The sequence below is a fragment of the Stigmatopora nigra genome, chromosome 18, assembly GCF_051989575.1.
Source record: "Stigmatopora nigra isolate UIUO_SnigA chromosome 18, RoL_Snig_1.1, whole genome shotgun sequence".
In the NCBI taxonomy this organism is placed as follows: Eukaryota; Metazoa; Chordata; class Actinopteri; order Syngnathiformes; family Syngnathidae; genus Stigmatopora; species Stigmatopora nigra.
In genome coordinates, this window is record NC_135525.1 from 9749750 (window position 1) to 9769440 (window position 19691).

At 37.4% G+C, this 19691-nt stretch overlaps 2 protein-coding genes across 4 annotated transcripts; both read right to left on the reverse strand.

Moving 5' to 3' along the window:
- Positions 1–430: 430 nt before the first annotated feature.
- Positions 431–14891, reverse strand: mpp2b (MAGUK p55 scaffold protein 2b). 2 transcript variants are annotated; one of them, XM_077738651.1, is made up of 13 exons: positions 14594–14891; positions 12070–12148; positions 6857–6957; positions 5802–5954; positions 5514–5669; positions 4731–4958; positions 3578–3709; positions 3395–3497; positions 3231–3299; positions 2848–3009; positions 2557–2759; positions 1927–2055; positions 431–1871 (listed from the first exon to the last, which is right to left on the reverse strand). In XM_077738651.1, exons 2-13 carry the CDS (start codon positions 12098–12100, stop codon positions 1695–1697), a joined length of 1644 nt encoding a protein of 547 aa, XP_077594777.1. In that variant the 5' UTR covers positions 12101–12148; positions 14594–14891; the 3' UTR covers positions 431–1694. The 2 variants fall into 2 exon arrangements, with proteins under 2 accessions (XP_077594777.1, XP_077594776.1); XM_077738650.1 differs by lacking the exons at positions 12070–12148; positions 14594–14891 and adding an exon at positions 10357–10634.
- A 776-nt stretch (positions 14892–15667) lies between these two features.
- LOC144211415 (pancreatic propolypeptide YG-like) lies at positions 15668–18073 on the reverse strand. Of its 2 annotated transcripts, XM_077738653.1 has the most exons (4): positions 17080–18073; positions 16807–16997; positions 15989–16069; positions 15668–15851 (listed from the first exon to the last, which is right to left on the reverse strand). In XM_077738653.1, exons 2-4 carry the CDS (start codon positions 16983–16985, stop codon positions 15827–15829), a joined length of 285 nt encoding a protein of 94 aa, XP_077594779.1. In that variant the 5' UTR covers positions 16986–16997; positions 17080–18073; the 3' UTR covers positions 15668–15826. The 2 variants fall into 2 exon arrangements, with proteins under 2 accessions (XP_077594779.1, XP_077594778.1); XM_077738652.1 differs by having other exon boundaries at positions 16807–18073.
- Positions 18074–19691: the final 1618 nt, after the last annotated feature.

Consider the following 19691-nt stretch of genomic DNA (forward strand, 5'->3'; position numbering starts at 1 on the left):
TGGCGAAACTATTCATTTTTTTATATTCCTACAGAAGAACGCATTTCACAGTATTTCTACAACTATAAAGACACACAATACATTTTTTTTGTTTGTCCCAATGCGCTACACCAAGACTGTCTTTTAGTGATAGTAGACTCTTTATTACAATACATTACGTATAAGTCGGAAGGTAAAATAAACACCAGATGCCAGTCATTGGTGGAATAATGGTATTTAAATAGAATTCTATGAATCCTTGGCTTTTGAAGCATGTTAAGGCAAAAAGTATGTTTTTGGACTGGTTGTACATCACACAAAAAAAAAAACATCACTAAAAGGTCATGAATTTTTGTCTAAATTTCTTCTAAAGATTGCGTTTACTTGATTGACTTAATTTCAAGTCAATAAAGCAGGCTGTAGTCAATAATAATAATTAAGTGGCTCAAGTTTCTATTGCTGTTCATTTCCCAAAAACTGAAGAAACACAAACATTTCTCCCAAAAAAAAAAAAAATGCAATCATAGTATAGTATATATGACGAGGTGGTAAAATATACAGAATTCAATACAAATATCACATTTGGTATGTTTCCATCATCTAGTAGTCTGTCTTCTAGCAATCCAATGTAAACGTAACACTACATTATTTAGGATTTGGAGAGCTAAAAAGGAGCCTTTTGCCATTACTTTCTACATATTAGAACATATGATTTTTCACTAGGACTCACCACGACACTACATTTTCTTGATCAACTAAACAGAAAATGAATTATCAATGAACCAATTCATAGTATTTATCCGTTATATCTGAGAACGCTTTGAGCGCTGGTTTCAAATATTAGAATTACTTTTACCTCGGACTTGTGGATACTGACTCAACAGCGCTTCTTGTGGTCACAGCCATGTAGTGCACCTCAAAATGTGAATACAGTAATACCTCGCCACTTCACGGATTGACTATCCTGGATTCACCACATCGTAGCTTGGATCTGCCAAATATATATGAAAAGTTTATAGTACAAGAATAATAATACAAACATGAAATAGGGGGAAAAAACTACGAATCACAATTGCAGAGTATTTCAATAGCCTCTAGGAGGTTGTGTCTACCTTTGGCCATTAAATAATAGCACAGAGAGGGTTTAAAAAAGTCCAAATATTAAAAAACAAGACCAAAAAAAAACATTGCAATTTTTCGACTATTAAGGCAAGTCTTGGAAACTACGAACCGCGATAAACAAGGTATTACTGTATATAGCTTTTAGGATATTTTGGCACATCCTCCTGTATTTACTGTTTCCTATTCGTCTTAAAAGTTTGTTTAAATTCAGAGTATTGCACGCGTAGCATTTTGGTGCCAAAAGTGACTTTAGTGAATTTAAACTCTTGATATATTTATCTTTCTATACATTTCGAAATCTGTATTGGTGAGCACAGTCTTAGAGATGAGTGACAAATCAAGATACTGATTAAACAGCATGATTATTGCAGAAGAGCTTCATTTCACAATACCACGGCGTGGTCTGAATATAAAGTTAATTAACTCGCCATCCCACTCAAAGACGCAAGAACAAATTTCAAGGGAGCAGTCTGTAATGAGCAATCTGCCCTGTTCCTACTTGACGATCGCTCTACCAACCGAGAACCAACTCTAGAAGCGCTTCAATATCGACGATAAGATGACAAATTAAATACAACACCGCGTCCTGAAACTCAAAAAACCCAGCTAACAGGCACCCACTGTTGCTCATTTAACAGTTTTTCCATGGCGGTGCGTAGACTTCGGAAGGTGGTTTCCAGGCCGTCGTTGACGACGCACAGGTCAAAGTAATGTCCGTAGGCCCTCTTGGTTCGCTCGCTCTCGTCCACTGTCCTCTTGAGCTCAGAGTCCTGAGGACAGGGAGGATTTTAGTGGACGTCAAGGGGCCTCAATGTCGACACTTACCGTTAACTGTTTAGTCACCACTCCTGACTCAATCGCCGACCTATTCATGGCTTTGAGGACCTCAAAATCCGGAGCCTCGATGAAGACCACGTAGGGTAAGAACTCCGACGTCCGAAGGACTTTGAGAGCCTTGAGAAATGGGTCGAAATGTTGTAAGGTTGTACTTATATAAAGAACACTGGATTATAAGGCGCCCTGGCTATTTTGGAGAAAATGTAAGACTTAAGTGCGCCTTATAGTCAGGAAAATACGGTATAGATATTTTTTTTTTTGCATTTTGAAATACTAAAAAAATGTATTTTTTTTCTAAGTGAAGGTTAGAAGCATTAACACTATACTTAGATTGTAGATCAAATAAATGAGACAACAATGAACTTAAGTATCATAGAAGTTCTTCCTAAATATTTGATAAATAAACAATTTTTACATTAAATAATGCAAAACCTGTCATTGTAGTTCAACACAACTGAATTGTACTTGTTAACTACACTGGAGTGGTTTAAAAAAAGAATGCTAGATGATTTAATTCAGTCCATTTTCAGTATACCACTAGAGGGAAACCACACTCCTAAGAGTGTATTTCTGTACTGTACATAGCATGCAATGCAGAAGATAGCTTGAATGGGATACCTGAGGATTGACATCCAGAATGCAGATCTTCCCCGTTTCCGTCACCTCGTGAATGGAGTTGATTTTAGTACCATACAAATTCCCGTCGTATTCGCCGTGCTCTAGGAAACGCCCATTTTTGATATCGCCCTCCATTTCATTGCGGGTCATGAAGGAATACATCTGGCCGTCTCTTTCGTCCACCTTTGGCTTTCTGCTGGTGACTAAAGAAGGACAAAAAGGGACGGACAAAACCAGAAAGGCTCAGGTTGTGTTGCTGGGTAATTTATTCCCTTTGACATTTGCACTCACATGGGACGGTGGTGCCGTACCGCTGAGGATCCAACACCAGCAGCTTGTTCTTTAAACTGCGACGGCCAACGCCCTGTGCGCCAATCAGAACTAAGGTCTTCCTTCTGAAGGGTGGGACCTTGGCCACTTCTTCATAGATTCGCAGCTCGTGACGATCAAATTCTTAGGAAAAAAAACATTAATGAGGACAGACAATTAATGCAGGAGAAAATTTAAAACTGCGCCTTTAAATGCGGTGCACCGTATAGTGGTGAAAATACGGTAATTTTTCTCTCTTCATTGTGTATTCTTTGCCAGTCCAGAAAAATATGGCATTTTTTTTAGATGATACAATATAATTGCAGATCATTTCATGGAAGCCATTTTGTGGAATTCAAGTATACCTGCATTTTTGGTGGTTAAATACATCATCTTTTTCTTCTTCTTGCCAACCACTCCCGCACACAGAGGACCTGAGAATAATTTAATTAAAAAAATACCAGAAGTAATCTGATAGGCTAGATTTGGCCCCGCCCACCCACCTTAACACCTGAGGTCTAAGGCTTACCTGTGGTAACCAGTTCCAAATCTCTTTTCACAAACGCTTTCCTCTTCTCTTCCAGTAGCTGACTGGGAATCAAACCTGCACTTCCTCCCTGAATGTGGCAGGCCTGAAATAAATAAAAAAATAAAATAAAAACAAACCTCGAGCTCCCTGGTTGCATTTTACGAACCCATGCAAAGTACTCACCTGCCACCAGTTGAGGTCTTCCTGGTTGAAAATCTGCAGAATATCTCCACTACAGAAACTCAGTCCCGCTTCTTTGCATGGTATCAGGTTATCGTGAGATGGGTCGTAGTCAAAGTGACATTTGACAAAGGCCTATGAGGAGAGACGTTTGGGAGGACAAATTGTACTTAAAGTACTTCAAAAATAAACACCTTTCAAAAGAGAATATAATGACTTTTGGCAGAACAACTCTCTGACTAATAACCACAGTGTTTAATGATAGGGCAAGTAGACGTAAACAGAGGGAGTGACACGGCCAAAGTGAAAGTGAGCCTAACTGTGTCGCCATGGAAACCAATCCCTCCTCCTTCACTTACGTCGATGTAAGATGATAAAAAATATTAAAAAACTACATGTGTATCGTTGATCCGAGTTAAAACGATATTTTAGTTGTTTTTGTCCAATCCTCCCTTTCAATTTATAACATTAAAAAAGAATATAATCATATTTTACAATAACAGTTCATCATATCTATTGTAAATATTCCCAATAAGGATTAAACTTGGCACATGCCATCTTTCAAATAAATGTATTAAGCACTGTGGGTCCCAGAAAGTGTTTTTAATGACAAAAGCCAAAAGATTTATGAACATTTATAACCAGGAATTTATTAACCTTTAGAATCATTCCAAATGGAGTGAATTTATGTGTTGTTTTTGTCACATTTCAGGGCATGTCTGACAGAGCCAATTAACTCAGGAGATAGCACTTGAATAGAAATGCTAAATTGCTTGCTGAAATCAATGTCTTAAATCTTGTGTTGGAGTTAGAGTGGAAGAATTCTACTTGAAATCAATGGAATTTCTACCACAGACAAAAACATCCGTTCTGTTGCAGAGCACTAAATTGCGAAAGCAGATGTTGATTAGGCGACCAAAGGCAATTGGTGGCCACTTTCCTTCTCCGGCACCAGCGCTGAAAATGCTAATATTGAAACGTGCTCTGCATATTTCAACACTTGGGATTAAATGTCAGATGACCATGACAGTGTTACTACGCGTATTGTTTTGCAATGTGCCATTTCTGCACTGAAAAGAATACCAGCTCATTATGAGACTTAAAAATATATATATTTAGCTTGATCCTCACATATCGCATGTAATTTTTGACTGACCTGTCGTGGCGTATGTGGCTCCTGGTAACTGGGCAGAATTTTCAAAACCACACTACCACTGGCTTCCTTCAACATCTCCTGCAAGACTTTGGGGTCATTGGCCACCTCTTTGCCGTTCACTTCCTTGATGATATCCCCCACGTGGAGTAGACCTTGTTGGTCGATCATGCCGCCATGGAGGATCCTAGCGATGACCAGCTCGCCACTCTCAACGCGAAATGTCACTCCCTATAAACACAAGCGTACAGAGTAAAAATGTCATGGTCTACTTGAGTCCAGTTTAGCCAAAAAAACAATAAAAACATTTAGTTGGTTGTTAAATTTAAGAATATGAAACCAAAAGGGGAATTTTTGGATGTATTTCAAGTAAGAAATGACTATACACAACAATAAGAGTATCGATCCAAAAGGTAATAAGATGACTATTATATAGATGAATTATCAATTTTTTTTGCTTTGACATGAAAAATAAGGCGCACTTAAAAGTCTTAAGTTTTCTCTAAAATCGACAGTGTGCTTTAAATATGTAAAAAAAATGTCATTCATTGAGGGTGCGCCTTTAAATGTGGTGCACATTATAGTCGTGAAAATAATACAATACAATAATCCAGTGTGCTTTAAATATGGAAAAAAAAATCAAATGTCATTCATTGAGGCTGCGCCTTATAATGCATTGCGCCTTATAGTTGTGAAAATACGTTACTTTTCAACAAGCCTTCATTTTAGCACAAAACGCAATTATAATTATCCTTACAATGATACAATTATTTTCCGGCTACTTACCAAGTGCTCACCAGCCACCTTGCGAATCCCCACCATCCTCACGGCGTCGGGGGGGACGACTTGACTGTTAAGGGCCGCATCCATGAAGGCGCAGGGGCTCGGTGGAGGCGTCTCGTAGTTTTTGGACGCCACGGAATCATGAGTCTCCAGGAGGGACTTAAAAGGACGGAAAATATTGAAAATTAGATGCAAATACGCCTTCATGAGCTCCAAATCAATCATATTGACACAAGCAACATTAAGTGTAAACTTTGCTGTAGCTATAATTTAAAGGTTATGTTTAAAAACCTGAAAATGAGGTTCTTTGAGGATGCGGAGTAGCTCTTCGGCGGCTTGGTTTCTGTGTGCCAGAGGGTTGAGTTCCTTGAGGATGTCCTGGACCAGTTCCACGTTGTTTTCCCTCACCGCTTCCAACTTGGGCTCTTCAAAGCACTCGTGAGCCTTGGATTTTCAAGAGAGGGCAGATGGCATGTAAGCTTATTTTTATTCATTTTTTTTTAGTCTTCACTCCTCGCAAATAGTTTCAAATTTGCAGACTCTCGATACGGATTCAATTACTGCTTTGCTAACTACGACTAAATAAATCAAGGATAAAGTAACGCTAGCCCGATAAAGTCGACGAAAAAACCTGATCGCGTTTTTTGGTGTGTTTTGTGGAACATTAAAATTTCAGGGAAACATGAATTTTTTACTTTCCTTTCCTCACATTCAAGGTTGTTATATTTCTAAAAGCAAGGTTTCTTATTTGAGCAAAAAGTCAAATATACATGGGTGTACACATATCTATAACTAAAAAGAGCAAATTCAATTTGTTGTGGCCTTACCCAAACAAAATTCAGTTTAAAAGTCAAATAACGTCATTTTAATCATTTTAATATCATTTTAAATCCACCAAAAAAACACGATTTGAACTTTTAAGGCAGAACTCATGCTGTAATAAGTGTCAATGTTCCTTTAATGGAACAAAATAGAAGGTCATCTGCTGATGACGTTCAAACACGAGATTTTACTCATGTGGAAAAATGTGCTGTCAATTACATAATGACATTTACCCAAAATTGCAGTAGACATGAATTTGGTTATTATCATAAATGGTCAATTATTTACTAATCAAAAGGCTACAATAGTGCCAGCTGCCCTCAGTTCAAACCAAACGGATGTCAATCACTGTCAAGTTGATAAATTACTGGGCAATTTAAGACGTCAGGTTTCTAAGCTCTTAGCAAAATTCTGATAACCTTTTGTCATGAAAATGCTGATCTCAGTGACATCATCTTTCCCATGACAAAATACTTCAATAAAGACATTTCTAACTGATAAACAAAGTAAAATTTTGTTCTTACCACTGGGCTTTCCATGATTCCCTTAAGGAAAATGAGATCCAGGTCATTGGCAGTTGTGGAGCTGATACTGTCACTCAGGGTGTCCAAAGCTTGATGCATGGCTACACACAAAAAGAGAAAAATGAAACAAATTACAAATGATTCAGTAGCAGAATTCAAAGAGAAGTGAGTCATTGAATGACTCTCGAAAATTGGAAGATTTCCTATGTGTGTGGTTCCAGTTTTATCCAATCTACGTCTTTTCTTGCGTCTAGTATCCGTTTTTTGCTACTGCAATTAAGATGGCGCAGTTGAAGTGGCAGCTGGTAGCAATAGCTCCATCCACTCTTGCTGGTTTTAGGTTTTTGCTGCTTTCCTGTCTTTTTAAATTGCATTTTGGTATTTTGTTTTTTAACTAGTTCTACAATGTCTTCTGTGTCTGTGGAACCAAGAAATTTCGAATACGGGATAAAATAAAGTTCTAAACTAACCTATTGACACTATTTTCAATACCCTGACACTATTGATTGTTTTTGCAATTAACTACAATATTTTTGCAATTAAGATACAATATTTGCATCTATCTGCTTTTGCTTAAAAAACGACTTGGTTGCAAAGTACTCAGAAACTAACTTTTCTTGACTTCTCGTTTTGGTTGTGTTAAATCCAATGTAACATAACTATATATAAAATAACATGTTTTATTTATGTGCTTATTAGCCACCCTATCGGAAAAAAAATCGTCATCTGTTAAAAAAAACATTTCTAACAACCCTACTGAGCACAAAATTTGCTGTTGATTCAATCTCAGCGAATCTGTTGGCTACACCAAAGACGCCATCAGTCTTATTGATTATCCCCCTGCAGTCAGACAGAAAAAAAAACTACTAAACTCAATATGCTTCCAAACAAACATTTGTAACTTTGTCTTTGCCACTTTCTCTTAAAAAATATAACCCTAGTTCTTCTTAGTCCAGGTAAATAAATACACACGGGAAAGGACTTATTCTAATGCCTTTCTAATAAAGTTGAGTTTGTAAGAGGAAGCAATTATTCCTAATAGTCAACTGCACTTGTCACCTGAAAAAAAAGCAAAAGAAGTAGCTGTAAAATGGAAGCAGGATTATTATATTTGGAAATAGTCAGCTTGGCCTCAAAGGCAAAATAAGGACACAAGTCACATCTCGCCTTGCCTAGAGATGAGACGGAAGCCAGAACGCCAATAACACAGACACAAACTGCCGACTGACCTTGATCATTCATTACGCAGTCCTTCCGCCCTCGCGCCGGGTAATTTCATAAGTAAATCGAATAACTAATTGCTCCAGTCTTTTGCAGTCAACTATTTTCTTTGTGTTTGGCTCCCGTTGACAACGCTTTGACGCCAGTTGGAGCAAAAAAAAATGCCAGATTTAACCCTGGCAAAGGACATCAGAAAAACAGGCTTAGCATACATAGATCTTTATGATCACATTAGGTTTTATCTTTTTGCTAGTTTTTGTCTTATTCTCTTTACTTGGAATGTACTCATGTCTAAATATCTGCCAAGGTACAGTTTGTCAAATTGTTCGGTCCACAGTTTCGGCACCAATTGTCTTTAAATATCCATAACTGGCCTTGACAAAGATTTTAATTTGACTGGTCAATAGCAGCATTTGCTTGGAATATACATATATATCACTAAATATCTGTCCAATGTTTACAAGTACATTTTGTCAAATTGTCCGGTCCACAGTTCCGGCACCAATTGTCTTTAAATATCCATAACTGGCCTTGACAAAGATTTTAATTTGCTTGGAATATACATATATATCACTAAATATCTGCCCAATGTTTACAAAACGACAAAATGAGTGATGGAGTGACAATTAAAATCATACAGCGTGGTGTCTCTGATTACAGCACGATGACAGATGAATAAACCCGTAACCATAAATGTTAAATGCGCAGCCACAATTTTCCCAGAAAATTGGATTCATCATGGCTGTCATGTTATATTACAATTCACAACACATGTAGTAACCCAGAACACGATTTGGCGTGCAATACCATAACTTTACAAGCCTTTTAATCAATGACGCCGCTTTGCTTTTAATCTGGCAAACATGCCCGCATTTATATGTACTTTTTTTTAACCAAACTGCCAATTTAAAGCAAGCCTTAGTGACGGATTGCAAATGACTTTGTGGTTCCTCACAGTACATAAATATCCGTGGACACACACAGAGAAGGATATTTATGTGCAGAATGAAACACAATGCAATATTAATGAAGTCTTGTCAATTATAAATGGTTTGTATGGTACTTGTGACTATACGTGCTACTGGCAAAATGTCTGTGAATTTTAAGATGTCATATAAATAAATAAAAAAATCCACTCAACGCAGTCTATTTTAACATGTCTGTGAAATGAGTCATCAGAACACACGCCATGTCGTGCTAGGAAAAAAAATGTATAGGAGGATCTAACCTTTTGAATATGAACAATGTGTGCATGAAAGGCTCCCTATGAAAAATGGAAGTTAATATTCTGAACAGGCTGGGTGAGGGAAGTCAAACGATGTCATGGTAACAATAAAGCCACAAGGAAAAAATGTTGGAGTTTATCATACTAACATGGAAGATCATTTTGGCCGTTGTATAGCTAAAAAATATATTCTAAAATACTCTAATCATATATATATATATTATAATTGAAAAAAATATAATAAAATCATTAAGACCTACCGTATGCATGCATGTACATCTATGTGTATCTATGTATATATGTGTATGTGTATACGTGTATATGTATAATGAGTATATATGTGTGTATATGTGTATAATGTGTATGTGTATATGTGTATGTGTATATGTGTATGTGTATATGTATGTGTATATGTATGTGTATATGTATGTGTATATGTATGTGTATATGTATGTGTATATGTATGTGTATATATGTGTATATGTATGTGTATATGTATGTGTATATGTATATATGTATAAATGTATATTTCAGCAACATGCTTATTTATTTATATATCTATTCCAAGTCTAAAATGCCTTTTCTCATTTCTGCATCCTCACCCGGGGGATGAATAAAGTTGTCCAATCCAAAAAAAAACCCTATGGATGATCTTATCTTGCAAAGCGGTAATACATGTATGTCAATCCAAACTTTTCCCAAACAACAACATAACTTTCCACCACTTTCCCCTTGGACCAACTGTATCTACAAAGTCCTCCTTCCCAGCACTCATGCTAACATAGTCTAACATTTCTTCCCAAAGCCTCGGCTACGGTCGCTATCCCGTGCCTGCCTAAGCCACCCTGGGCCCGTTCTGCCTCTTTTAGTCATCGTCACTGCAGAGACACAAACACACTCCTCCACTACCATTGACTAATATCTGTGATGTCACCTGCTCCATGACACTTAAACGTACAAACCTGCCATCAATCTCTCAATAAATCACATGCAATAATTACTATTTTTCAAATGACTGCACAAATCTATCACAGGTTGCCAAGTACACTCTTACCTTCCACCCCCAGCCTCATCTCCAAGCCCTCCGAGGACATGGCCGAGTCCCTCTCCTCCTCCAGGGAGAGTCTTCCAAACAGACTGCCAGCCATGGTGACCAACACCTCACTACACTTCACTACACAAACGTCAACACAGCCCAAAGTGAGTGAGTGAGTGAGTGAGGCTTCCTCCTGCCTCGCTCCACCTGCTCTTGACGCAAATGTGTGTAAGCTACGCCTGGCTGAGAGTCTTCTCCTCCGCATGAATGAATGCAGGGGACAAGCTCGTGTGCACGAGTAGATCGGAGAGAGAGCGACGCGTAAAAAAAAGGGGGAGTGGGGTTGGAAAATGGCAAGTGTGATGCTTACACGGGGAGGAGAAAGAGAAGAGAGAGAGAAAAGGAAAGGAGGCTGGGCCCTTTTTCCCGGAGGCTTCCCTGCGGGGGTTAACACAGGAGGGGAGGAGAACATGGGGCGGGATGGCTGGCGAGAAGATTGGCCAGGGAATGGTGATGAATCGGAAAAGAGAGATAAAGCTTTTGCCAGAATCAGATCACAAACGGGTCCCTGTTGGCAAGCTTGCCGAAGTGCTGTGACAAAAAGGGCGTTCGTGGTTTTTGCCAGTTGCAAGCACTAGGAGAAAAGGGGGAACTTTTCTGCACTTGTGTCTTTGAGTCTGAAAAAATATACTCTGAGCTTGCTTGTTACAGTTTAAAAAGTGGTTACTATGCTTTGGGAGAAATAGTTTTGTCATGTCAAGAAGAGACCTTGGAATTGATCAAAATATTGACACACAGCTGCTATGTTTTGTACAATACAGGACTTCATGGAAGCTACCTTGAACTCGGAATTCACCTTTTGCTATGACATTGATAATCTTTCTTATTGAATATAATAAAAATATCCAAAAAGCATTCTAGGCTGACCCCCATTTTGTCTTTGAGATGGTCATGTATGAGCCACCAAAGGGCAATCTTACATTGCTATACCCAAAAACACCAAACTCCTTAAAATGCAGTATAACTAGTATTTTATTTTTTTTTTTTTAGATGTATCACCATTTTATTTTTAGAGGATAAATATTATAGCCCTCTGAAAATCTCTACCTAAATCTTAGATAGCTATATATATATATCTATACGTATATATATACACTGAGGCTAAAAATACAATGCGCCGAAGAGTCGTGAAAATACCATACTCTGCTAAGGGGATTACAACACCATAACATTAATATTTTTTGTTGATGAACCCTATTTCTTTTAAAAGAATGCTCTACTACCTTGTAATGCTATCTCAATGCCGTCAACAAGTTAATACTCTAAATTACCGATGCGAGTTTGCGTGGGTAGATGGGTCCAAAGCACGCGGCAGAAAAGCCTTCTGAGGCGTTAGTAATTTCAAACGGAGAGTCGGATTGAACTATTAGCCAGCTCATCAAGCCACATTAGAAGTAGCGAGATGAGATCGGCGTCTGGAGTGTCGGATTAGCCACAAAGCTTTCACTATCGCTTCCCTTCTTTCCACATCTTCATGACCGATGCTCTCCTCTCAAAGCACTTGACTCCAGAGGCACCGGCGCATCGTTAAATAAGTACATTATCTTTCACGCTTACGCTTTTTCCCTGCCGTGTTCCATTTTAAGTAGCGGAGGAATTGGTTATCCGGGTTGGGGCGATGGGAACGTACGGTACACAGATGCTCGAGTCATACTTGATCAAGTCACTTACTGGAGTCTGAAAATGATGTAGCCACGGGCATTTTTTGGCGATGGATTTCCTCCTCGTATCTTCTGCCAAAATTGCAACTCTGAAAAGAGAAGAGAGAGATATTTAAAAGCAAATTGAGGTATTGACTAGATGATGAATAGAACTTTCCTGGCACAAAAGCACTTGGTAGAAAATAAATGTCTGCTGCTTGACCCGTTAAATGAATTCTCCAGTCATTAATTTGGTTGAATAAAGTGTCTCCAATAATGAGCTGATGACTAAAGTAAGATAATCCAGGCAATTGTGAGCCCCGATTATCAGGGAGGGGGGTTTAAAAAGATCACCCGATGAGATTATTACGTTGCAAGACTTTGGTTTGAAGAATTTAAGAGAGCACAAAACGGCTTTGTTTGACATTAATGGAAATATTTTACATAGCGGTGAAGATAATAAAAATTTTGATGCACGAGCTTGTTTTGCAAATGTAACAAGACAAATAGACTGGCCTTTATCGTCATAACACAAACAAATGCATTCCAGCCGTAATAACAGTCATAAGTATGGTGTTTTCAATTTGTCTAAACAAGGTCCCGCCTACACTAAATGCTATCTAACTCACTTTCAAACTATTAATAGACATCCCTGCAGTCCATGAGGGAATATTACAAACAGATGGAAAGATTGAATGGTGAAGTGAGTGGACAGGATAGCCCATGTTGGCTTACAGAAGACCTGTTGATTCTCATTGATCCATTTAACATCAGTCAGCATGAGAAAAAACAGGCTCAGATCCAAGCCTGACTTGTCAGGTGACGTGGCATTGGCGCAGTCCAATCTCGAAATAGCGCTACGGGGTTAGCCCTATAAACGTGGTAGTATAATCAATATCTGCCTTGAAGCAGCATATAAACAAACACATACGCAAAATAGGTAGCCAAACAAGTGTTAATCCACATACGTAGCCTAGCGTCAGGCCTAAAAATAACCTTGGTGCTCCCACAGGTTCAGCTCCTCTCATTACTTTACAGTGAAAACGGCCGTATCCAAGACAACCGTGAGCGGCGCCTTGCTTTTTTCCCCTCCGGTGCATTGCCATGGCAACAAGGGAAACGACGTAGAATAATGAGGACGGAATTAACACTGATACTATTTAAAGGTCTGACCATTGTTCGTCTTAATTACAGAGGCGAAAGGTTTTACAGTACATTGTGTATAACTAGTGTAGTAGTTAAAATAAGATCTAATGTCCATTACTTTACATTTCAGAAGGAGAAAAACTGAAAGAACTGATAAATAACAAAACTATATAATCATACAAGCATACTATAGCTAATGGAACATGAAATTCTAATAAAAAAATTAATATCATGTATACTGTATAGGCAGAACTGTATAGCTTAAGGCAAAAATACTGAAAATCCCCTCAAGAGACGTTTAAATATTCACCAATTGACCAATGGTAACGTTCCATGACACATGTGTATTAGTCGTATATATATTTGTAGCATTTTCTAAAAGTAAATACCCTATTTTAAAATATTTATAGTATGTAAATACCCTTCAATGGCAAGTGAGGTTGAAGCAATGTTGACAATTGTTCGGAATAATGCCAAAATACTCCTAAAGGCGTACAAGGCGGTATAACACAGCTCATTTAAGATTAAATCGGGTGTAAGGCTTTGAAATTTTCCGGAGGGAATGTGAGGTAAAAGGACATACTTTCACAGTACTGAATTACAAATCACTGCTAACAAGCCATAACAATATTCCAGTAAGGGATAGAAGGGTCTATCTTTAAAATGCTTATGTTAATCCTCTATTCAAATGATAATCCCTCTAAAAATGTTCCTTTGTCCCAGCAAAGGTCTTTAAAAAGAAAACTTTGGTATGGGGTCAACTTGGGTGTTTTTTCAATGTTATAAAAATATAAGATTAAGCAGCAATATTGTTTTGGGTCATAAGAAATAAGCTACTTTAAGCAGAAAATAGTTTGGTGTATGGAGTACTTACAAGTGCATACGTTATGGTCTTAAAAAACTCAAAACAAATGAAATAAAAAACAATTACATTAATGACAACTAAAACTGAGACATGTAAATTATAATTAGTATTTTTTTCCCTACCAAATCCCCAAAACATGCCCTGTGATTGGCTGACAACTTGTTCAGGGTGCCCCGCCTACTATCCAAGGTTGGCTGAGATAGTCTCCAGCACCCCCGCGAACCCTGCAAGAATGAAATGTGATAACAACAATCCATTGCAAACGTTAGAACTAACAATATATTTTACAGGTAAAACGCAGGTGAATTTGAGTCAAAGAGGTAAACAATAGCTACTTAATATGGCTACTAATTATCCTACTTGAGAGCATAATAAATGTCGCTATTCTTGTTTTGAGTGCGGATTTATGAAGGGATTTCCTCATCGTACATCGGATTAATGTGCTTAATTAAAGGTATACTAACGCAATGAAGATCAACCAAGACAAACGGCTTTAAACGACATTTTACGGTGCCTTCCGAGGACACCGTGCTCGCCCACTCACCTTACCCGGGCGCCGCGTCACTGAGAGCGGCTTGCGAACGCCGCTCGACTCGGTGTTGCCGGTATGGAGGCGGCAGGTTTTGGTTAATCCCAGCAGTTACTTTAAGACGCTGAACGTGTTTATCTTGAACGAAACCTTGCTTTGAGGCACAACTAAAACCTCCCTGTTGGGTTAAATCATTCAGTCGATCCAAGGTGGTTCGATATGGATGGTTGGATGGATGATGGATATTAAATGTGCACCAACATAGACCGGAGTGTGCAAGACTAGCGAGGTACTCGACCTCCTGTCAGCGAATATTTGGGAGCTGTCTCACGGTAATACAGTGGCCTCTAGAGGCCGAAACTGTCGTTACACCCAATGTCATCAATACTGCACAAGTACTGTAGTACATAAACCATACATTTGACTAATAGAAAGGTTAGGAGGGCCACTGAATAATGGGGGTAAAACCTATATTGAAAATGGATAAAATGGGAAAAATAAACAAGTTGTACAAATGAAAATGAATACTTACATAATAAAATGTTACATACCGTATATTAAAGGGAGGGTGGGTTAATACGTCGGCTCCACAGAGGGAGTCTTGGGTTCAAATCCAGGTCCTGTGTGGAGTTTGGATGATCTTCCCAGGGCTTGGGTGGGTTTTCTTCGGGTACTCTAGTTTCCTCTCATATTCCAAAGACATGCATGGTAGGCTGATTGGACACTCTAAAATTGCCCATCTTTGTGCCCTGCGATTGGCTGTCCACCAATTCAGGGAGTCCCAAAGCCAGCTGGGATATGCTCCAGCACCCCCTGAGACCCTAGTGAAGACAAAGCGGTTCAGAAAATGAGATGAGACATTTAAATGGAATCCAGTATGTACATTCAGAATGTTTTCCTGTCATCACAAATTCCACAAATACAGACATAGTAAATGATTACGATTTCTGAAGAGTTGAAGTGGAAAAAAAACCTTTTCATCGTACAATAAATATGACTTACCTTTGGAATAAAACAGCACTGACCCAAATTTTTTATGCCATTATATTCTTTATTGTAAAGTGTTTTTCCCTCATAGAAATTATTTACATGAATGAAGAGGCATACAAAGAGAAGCACTGCAGACAAAGAGGAAGAAAAGCATGCAATAAATTCATCAGAAGCACTTTGGCCCTTAAAAGATAATCACAGCATTATTGATTGTTAATTTTTTTTTCTAAAAGGAGGAAGAGTCACCCTTCAATTCCATTACCACTCGCTGTTATAGTCCAGTCTGTAAAAATAGACATCATTACATTACATTAAATTACATTCAGTGACCCTAATAAGTACTGTAAAGATAACATATTTCTGTAAAAGTTGCTTCCATTTCATCTATTTTCTGCCTTATAATAATTTAAAAACTCTCACCGTGGTTCAGAGTCTTGGTTTGGATCCGTAGCATAGAGCAGCCATTCCATTGCTTGCTCAGGAGATGATCTCTTCCCATATCTAGATACATTTAAATGACATTAATGCATGGATTTGGCATTTTAATCACATTTGCAAAACTATAAAGCTCTGTAAAATAACATCAGTGATCTTTTTATGCCTGTACACAACCCCTGAACTATTAAAAAAGTTTAATATTCCTGGCCAATGTTCCCTTAAAGCGCAATTGCACACTATTCTCGTCTTCTCTGCGCAGCAGCAATCATATGGCGCGCAGTAAATAAAATCCAAACTTTTTTTTTATTTTTTATTTGACCCTTTATCCCATAATAGCACCGTTTACATGGCAGTAGCTCTGTCCACTCTTATGTTTTTTGTGTTTTACAGCATGTTTTACATGAAAATTTAGATGGAACATTGTTCCTGGCACAAATTCAGATACGCTAGTCTGTCCGTTTTTTTTCTTAAAATTAATACTTGGCCAGTTAGGAATAAAAACTGTATGAGAAATCCAAAAACATATAATTCCACACTAAAATTTCCCACTAAATTAATTTGGGTTCTATTTTGATTGGCATTTACAATTAAAACAGAAGAAAAATTATGTTTAAACGCAAAACGCAATTGATATTTCTTGTATTACTTAACATATTCAAATTGGCGATATCCTCAAATGAAATCAGTCTTTAATCATCACAATGGAAATGTCTATTGAAATATTGCCACTATTAAGTGTATCCAAATCCCCCTTCTCCTCACTACTATTTCTATACATCACATCATGTGACTTTCCTCACCTCTGCCTGGTGATGAGATTGACATAATGCCTGACAGCAGCGTGATACTTGGCCCAATCCTCCGGGGACGCATTGCTGGCGGGACTCTCGGGTTTGGGCGGGTAAGCATCCGCAAACTGGCCCCAAAACGCCAACAAACAAACGAGGAGCGTGGCGAGCATCATGCACTGTCTCAGCATGGTGGATGGATCCTTCAAGGGAAGAACATCATGTAAGCACATTTATTTGCAATGTAAAGTGTACTCAATATAATAAAATAATAGGAAAACTTACTTTTTAAGTCTTCTGGAGTACACTGGGTGGTTGTTGATGTTGTAGTTGATGGTGTTCGTTCCTTGACTTGTTCCTCTCCTCTCGGATTCTCGTCTTTTATAGCGAGTGAGGCGATTGTACCTGATGTACGCTGCTGACTAACACTAAACCACACCTCTCATTTTTCCCCACTACACACGCGCAAGTCCTGTAATTTAACACTTCTAACAGCTTTGAATCATCTGTCCATGGAGGATAGTTAATGTGGTTTGGTATATACACGTCATTCTTAGATGTAGTTTCAATATTTGGGTTTAATTATTTAGGTTCAATGTATTTAAAACTGTTTTTTGGTAAGAAGCAGCAAAACAAATGAACATTAAGGATTATTACCTTCCATTAATAATGATTACAAACCAAGTTTTGATTATAAAAATATTGAAAAATGATGACATTTTTTACAGTAAAAAATGTGAATACCACACTAATAAAAATGTCACAAAAAGTATTATATGTGGCCCTACAATAAATTTAATGTCTGGCTATATTTTTTTCTTATATGCTGAAAATAATACCAATTGAGCCCAACAACAAACATAACAATTTTCTTGTTTGAACAAAACATGAAATAAATATGTATAGTACAAATAAATACTGCACTGGGCTGAGTGTATGAAACACACTTGTATAAACAATTGACTATTATGTACTACTATAATATATGATTAGCGCTTTCGACACTACAACACACAGACAGTAGTAAATTCTAAAATATATCGGCATAGATCGATGGTGAGAAACAACATGGCCTTTTTTTTTAGTACAGTCCATCTATATTTCTCTAGGTGGTACTTAAATGACAGTGAAGTTGCCACTTGAAAATCTCAAAGACCTGGCAACCCATGACTCAAGCCACTCTGGAAATACCTCTCAGGTGGTCAATTATTTTTTTTATGACCTTGGTAGGCGCTCCAATTTATCTTAAAGCTTCACGGGCTGTTGCTTTCGGGTTATGACGCGTCAAAAGCCAAGCTGCATTTTTTTGTCTATATGTTTACATTGATGACAGAGATTGAGATGGTATCGTTTCTATTTGAATTATACTCAACTATGGGTGAATTTTGGGGAAATTATACTACTTTAGGGACAAGTTTTTTTTTGTAAAATTGCTGCTTTGGAGCCAAAAGTCCTAATTCTAATTGATTATTGTATTTATTTTGTCAAAATATCACTGAAATAGCATTTTACCAACTGTGTATCATTAATGGCTAAAAAGGCAGTTTAAAAATGTCCAAAAAAATCTTGTTTCATAATTCACCAATGTCAAAAACAATTATTAAAAAATAGAATTAGAGGGGAAAAAAACATTTTTGTCAACACAAGTTGTCCTGGGGGGCTCCCATGAGATTTGATGACAGTTCTATTGTCATGAGCTGTTTATAGAATAGTAAAAAAAAAAAAATTGTTTTCTTTTTTTACCCCTCTCCTTTTCAAAAACACAACTTAATTTGGGCATAAATCCCCAGAGACCACCTTTAGCGGATCTCCAGCTAGCATTAAAACAGCAGTTAAAGGTTAGACGACCATCCTCTTCACGACTAAAAGTGGATTGTAAAATTACACATTGATTCCATTGACCATTTCTTAGCAATTTCCATTAAAAAATGATTTTTCCAATTCTTAAAAAAACACAGGTATAGTAATACTACTGGAAAAGACAGAAATATAATTATGTATAATCATTATGTGTCCTCTTTTGTGTGTAAACGATCCATTTCCAGGCTTTAACGGTGGCTTATCCGGAACATTTTAATTCTAGTTCAGTAATCAACATCTCAGCGTTGACTCTGCGCTGCTATAAAAGTCAATGGGAAGAAACAACGATGTGCACAGGACAAACTCATTAGCCGTCCTCAGTGTTTGCATGCGGACGTCTTAGATAAGAGGAAAAAGCTACACTTACGCTTTTCACAGCTCGATAGCGCTTAGTTAAAAACCCTCCTGCTGACAAGTGTTTATAGCAGAATAAAACAAGAGTTTGACCTAACTTTTTGATACTTTGTCTTGTAGTTTACTCTACCATTAAAGTCTATTTTACTCACTAGTGAAAAAGTAGAATCTCGTCAAACAGAATTCAAAAATAAATGATCAAGATTCAGATTCATAACTATTGAATTGTTATGGTTTGCCTCTGCAAAGATAAAACCGACAATGAAGTGGTAAGTAAGGATTTTGGCAGAAACCGTCTAATAAAATTTGTTGATCAAAAATAGAATAAGGTTACTTAGCAAATTCCTTCTATGTGCTTAATTCACTCAAAACAATTGAAGTATTTCTGCTCAAACAATTGAAGTATTTCTGCTAAAACAATTGAAGTATTTGTGCTAAAACAATTGAAGTAAATCTGCTAAAACAATTGAAGTTTTTCTGCTAAAACAATTGAAAGTATTTTGGCTAAAACAATTGAAGTATTTCTGCTAAAACAATTGAAGTATTTCTGCTAAAACAATTGAAAGTATTTCTGCTAAAAGAATTGAAGTATTTCTGCTAAAACAATTGAAAGTAATTCTGCTAAAACAATTGAAAGTATTTTTGCTAAAACAATTAAAGTATTTCTGCTAAATCAATTAAAG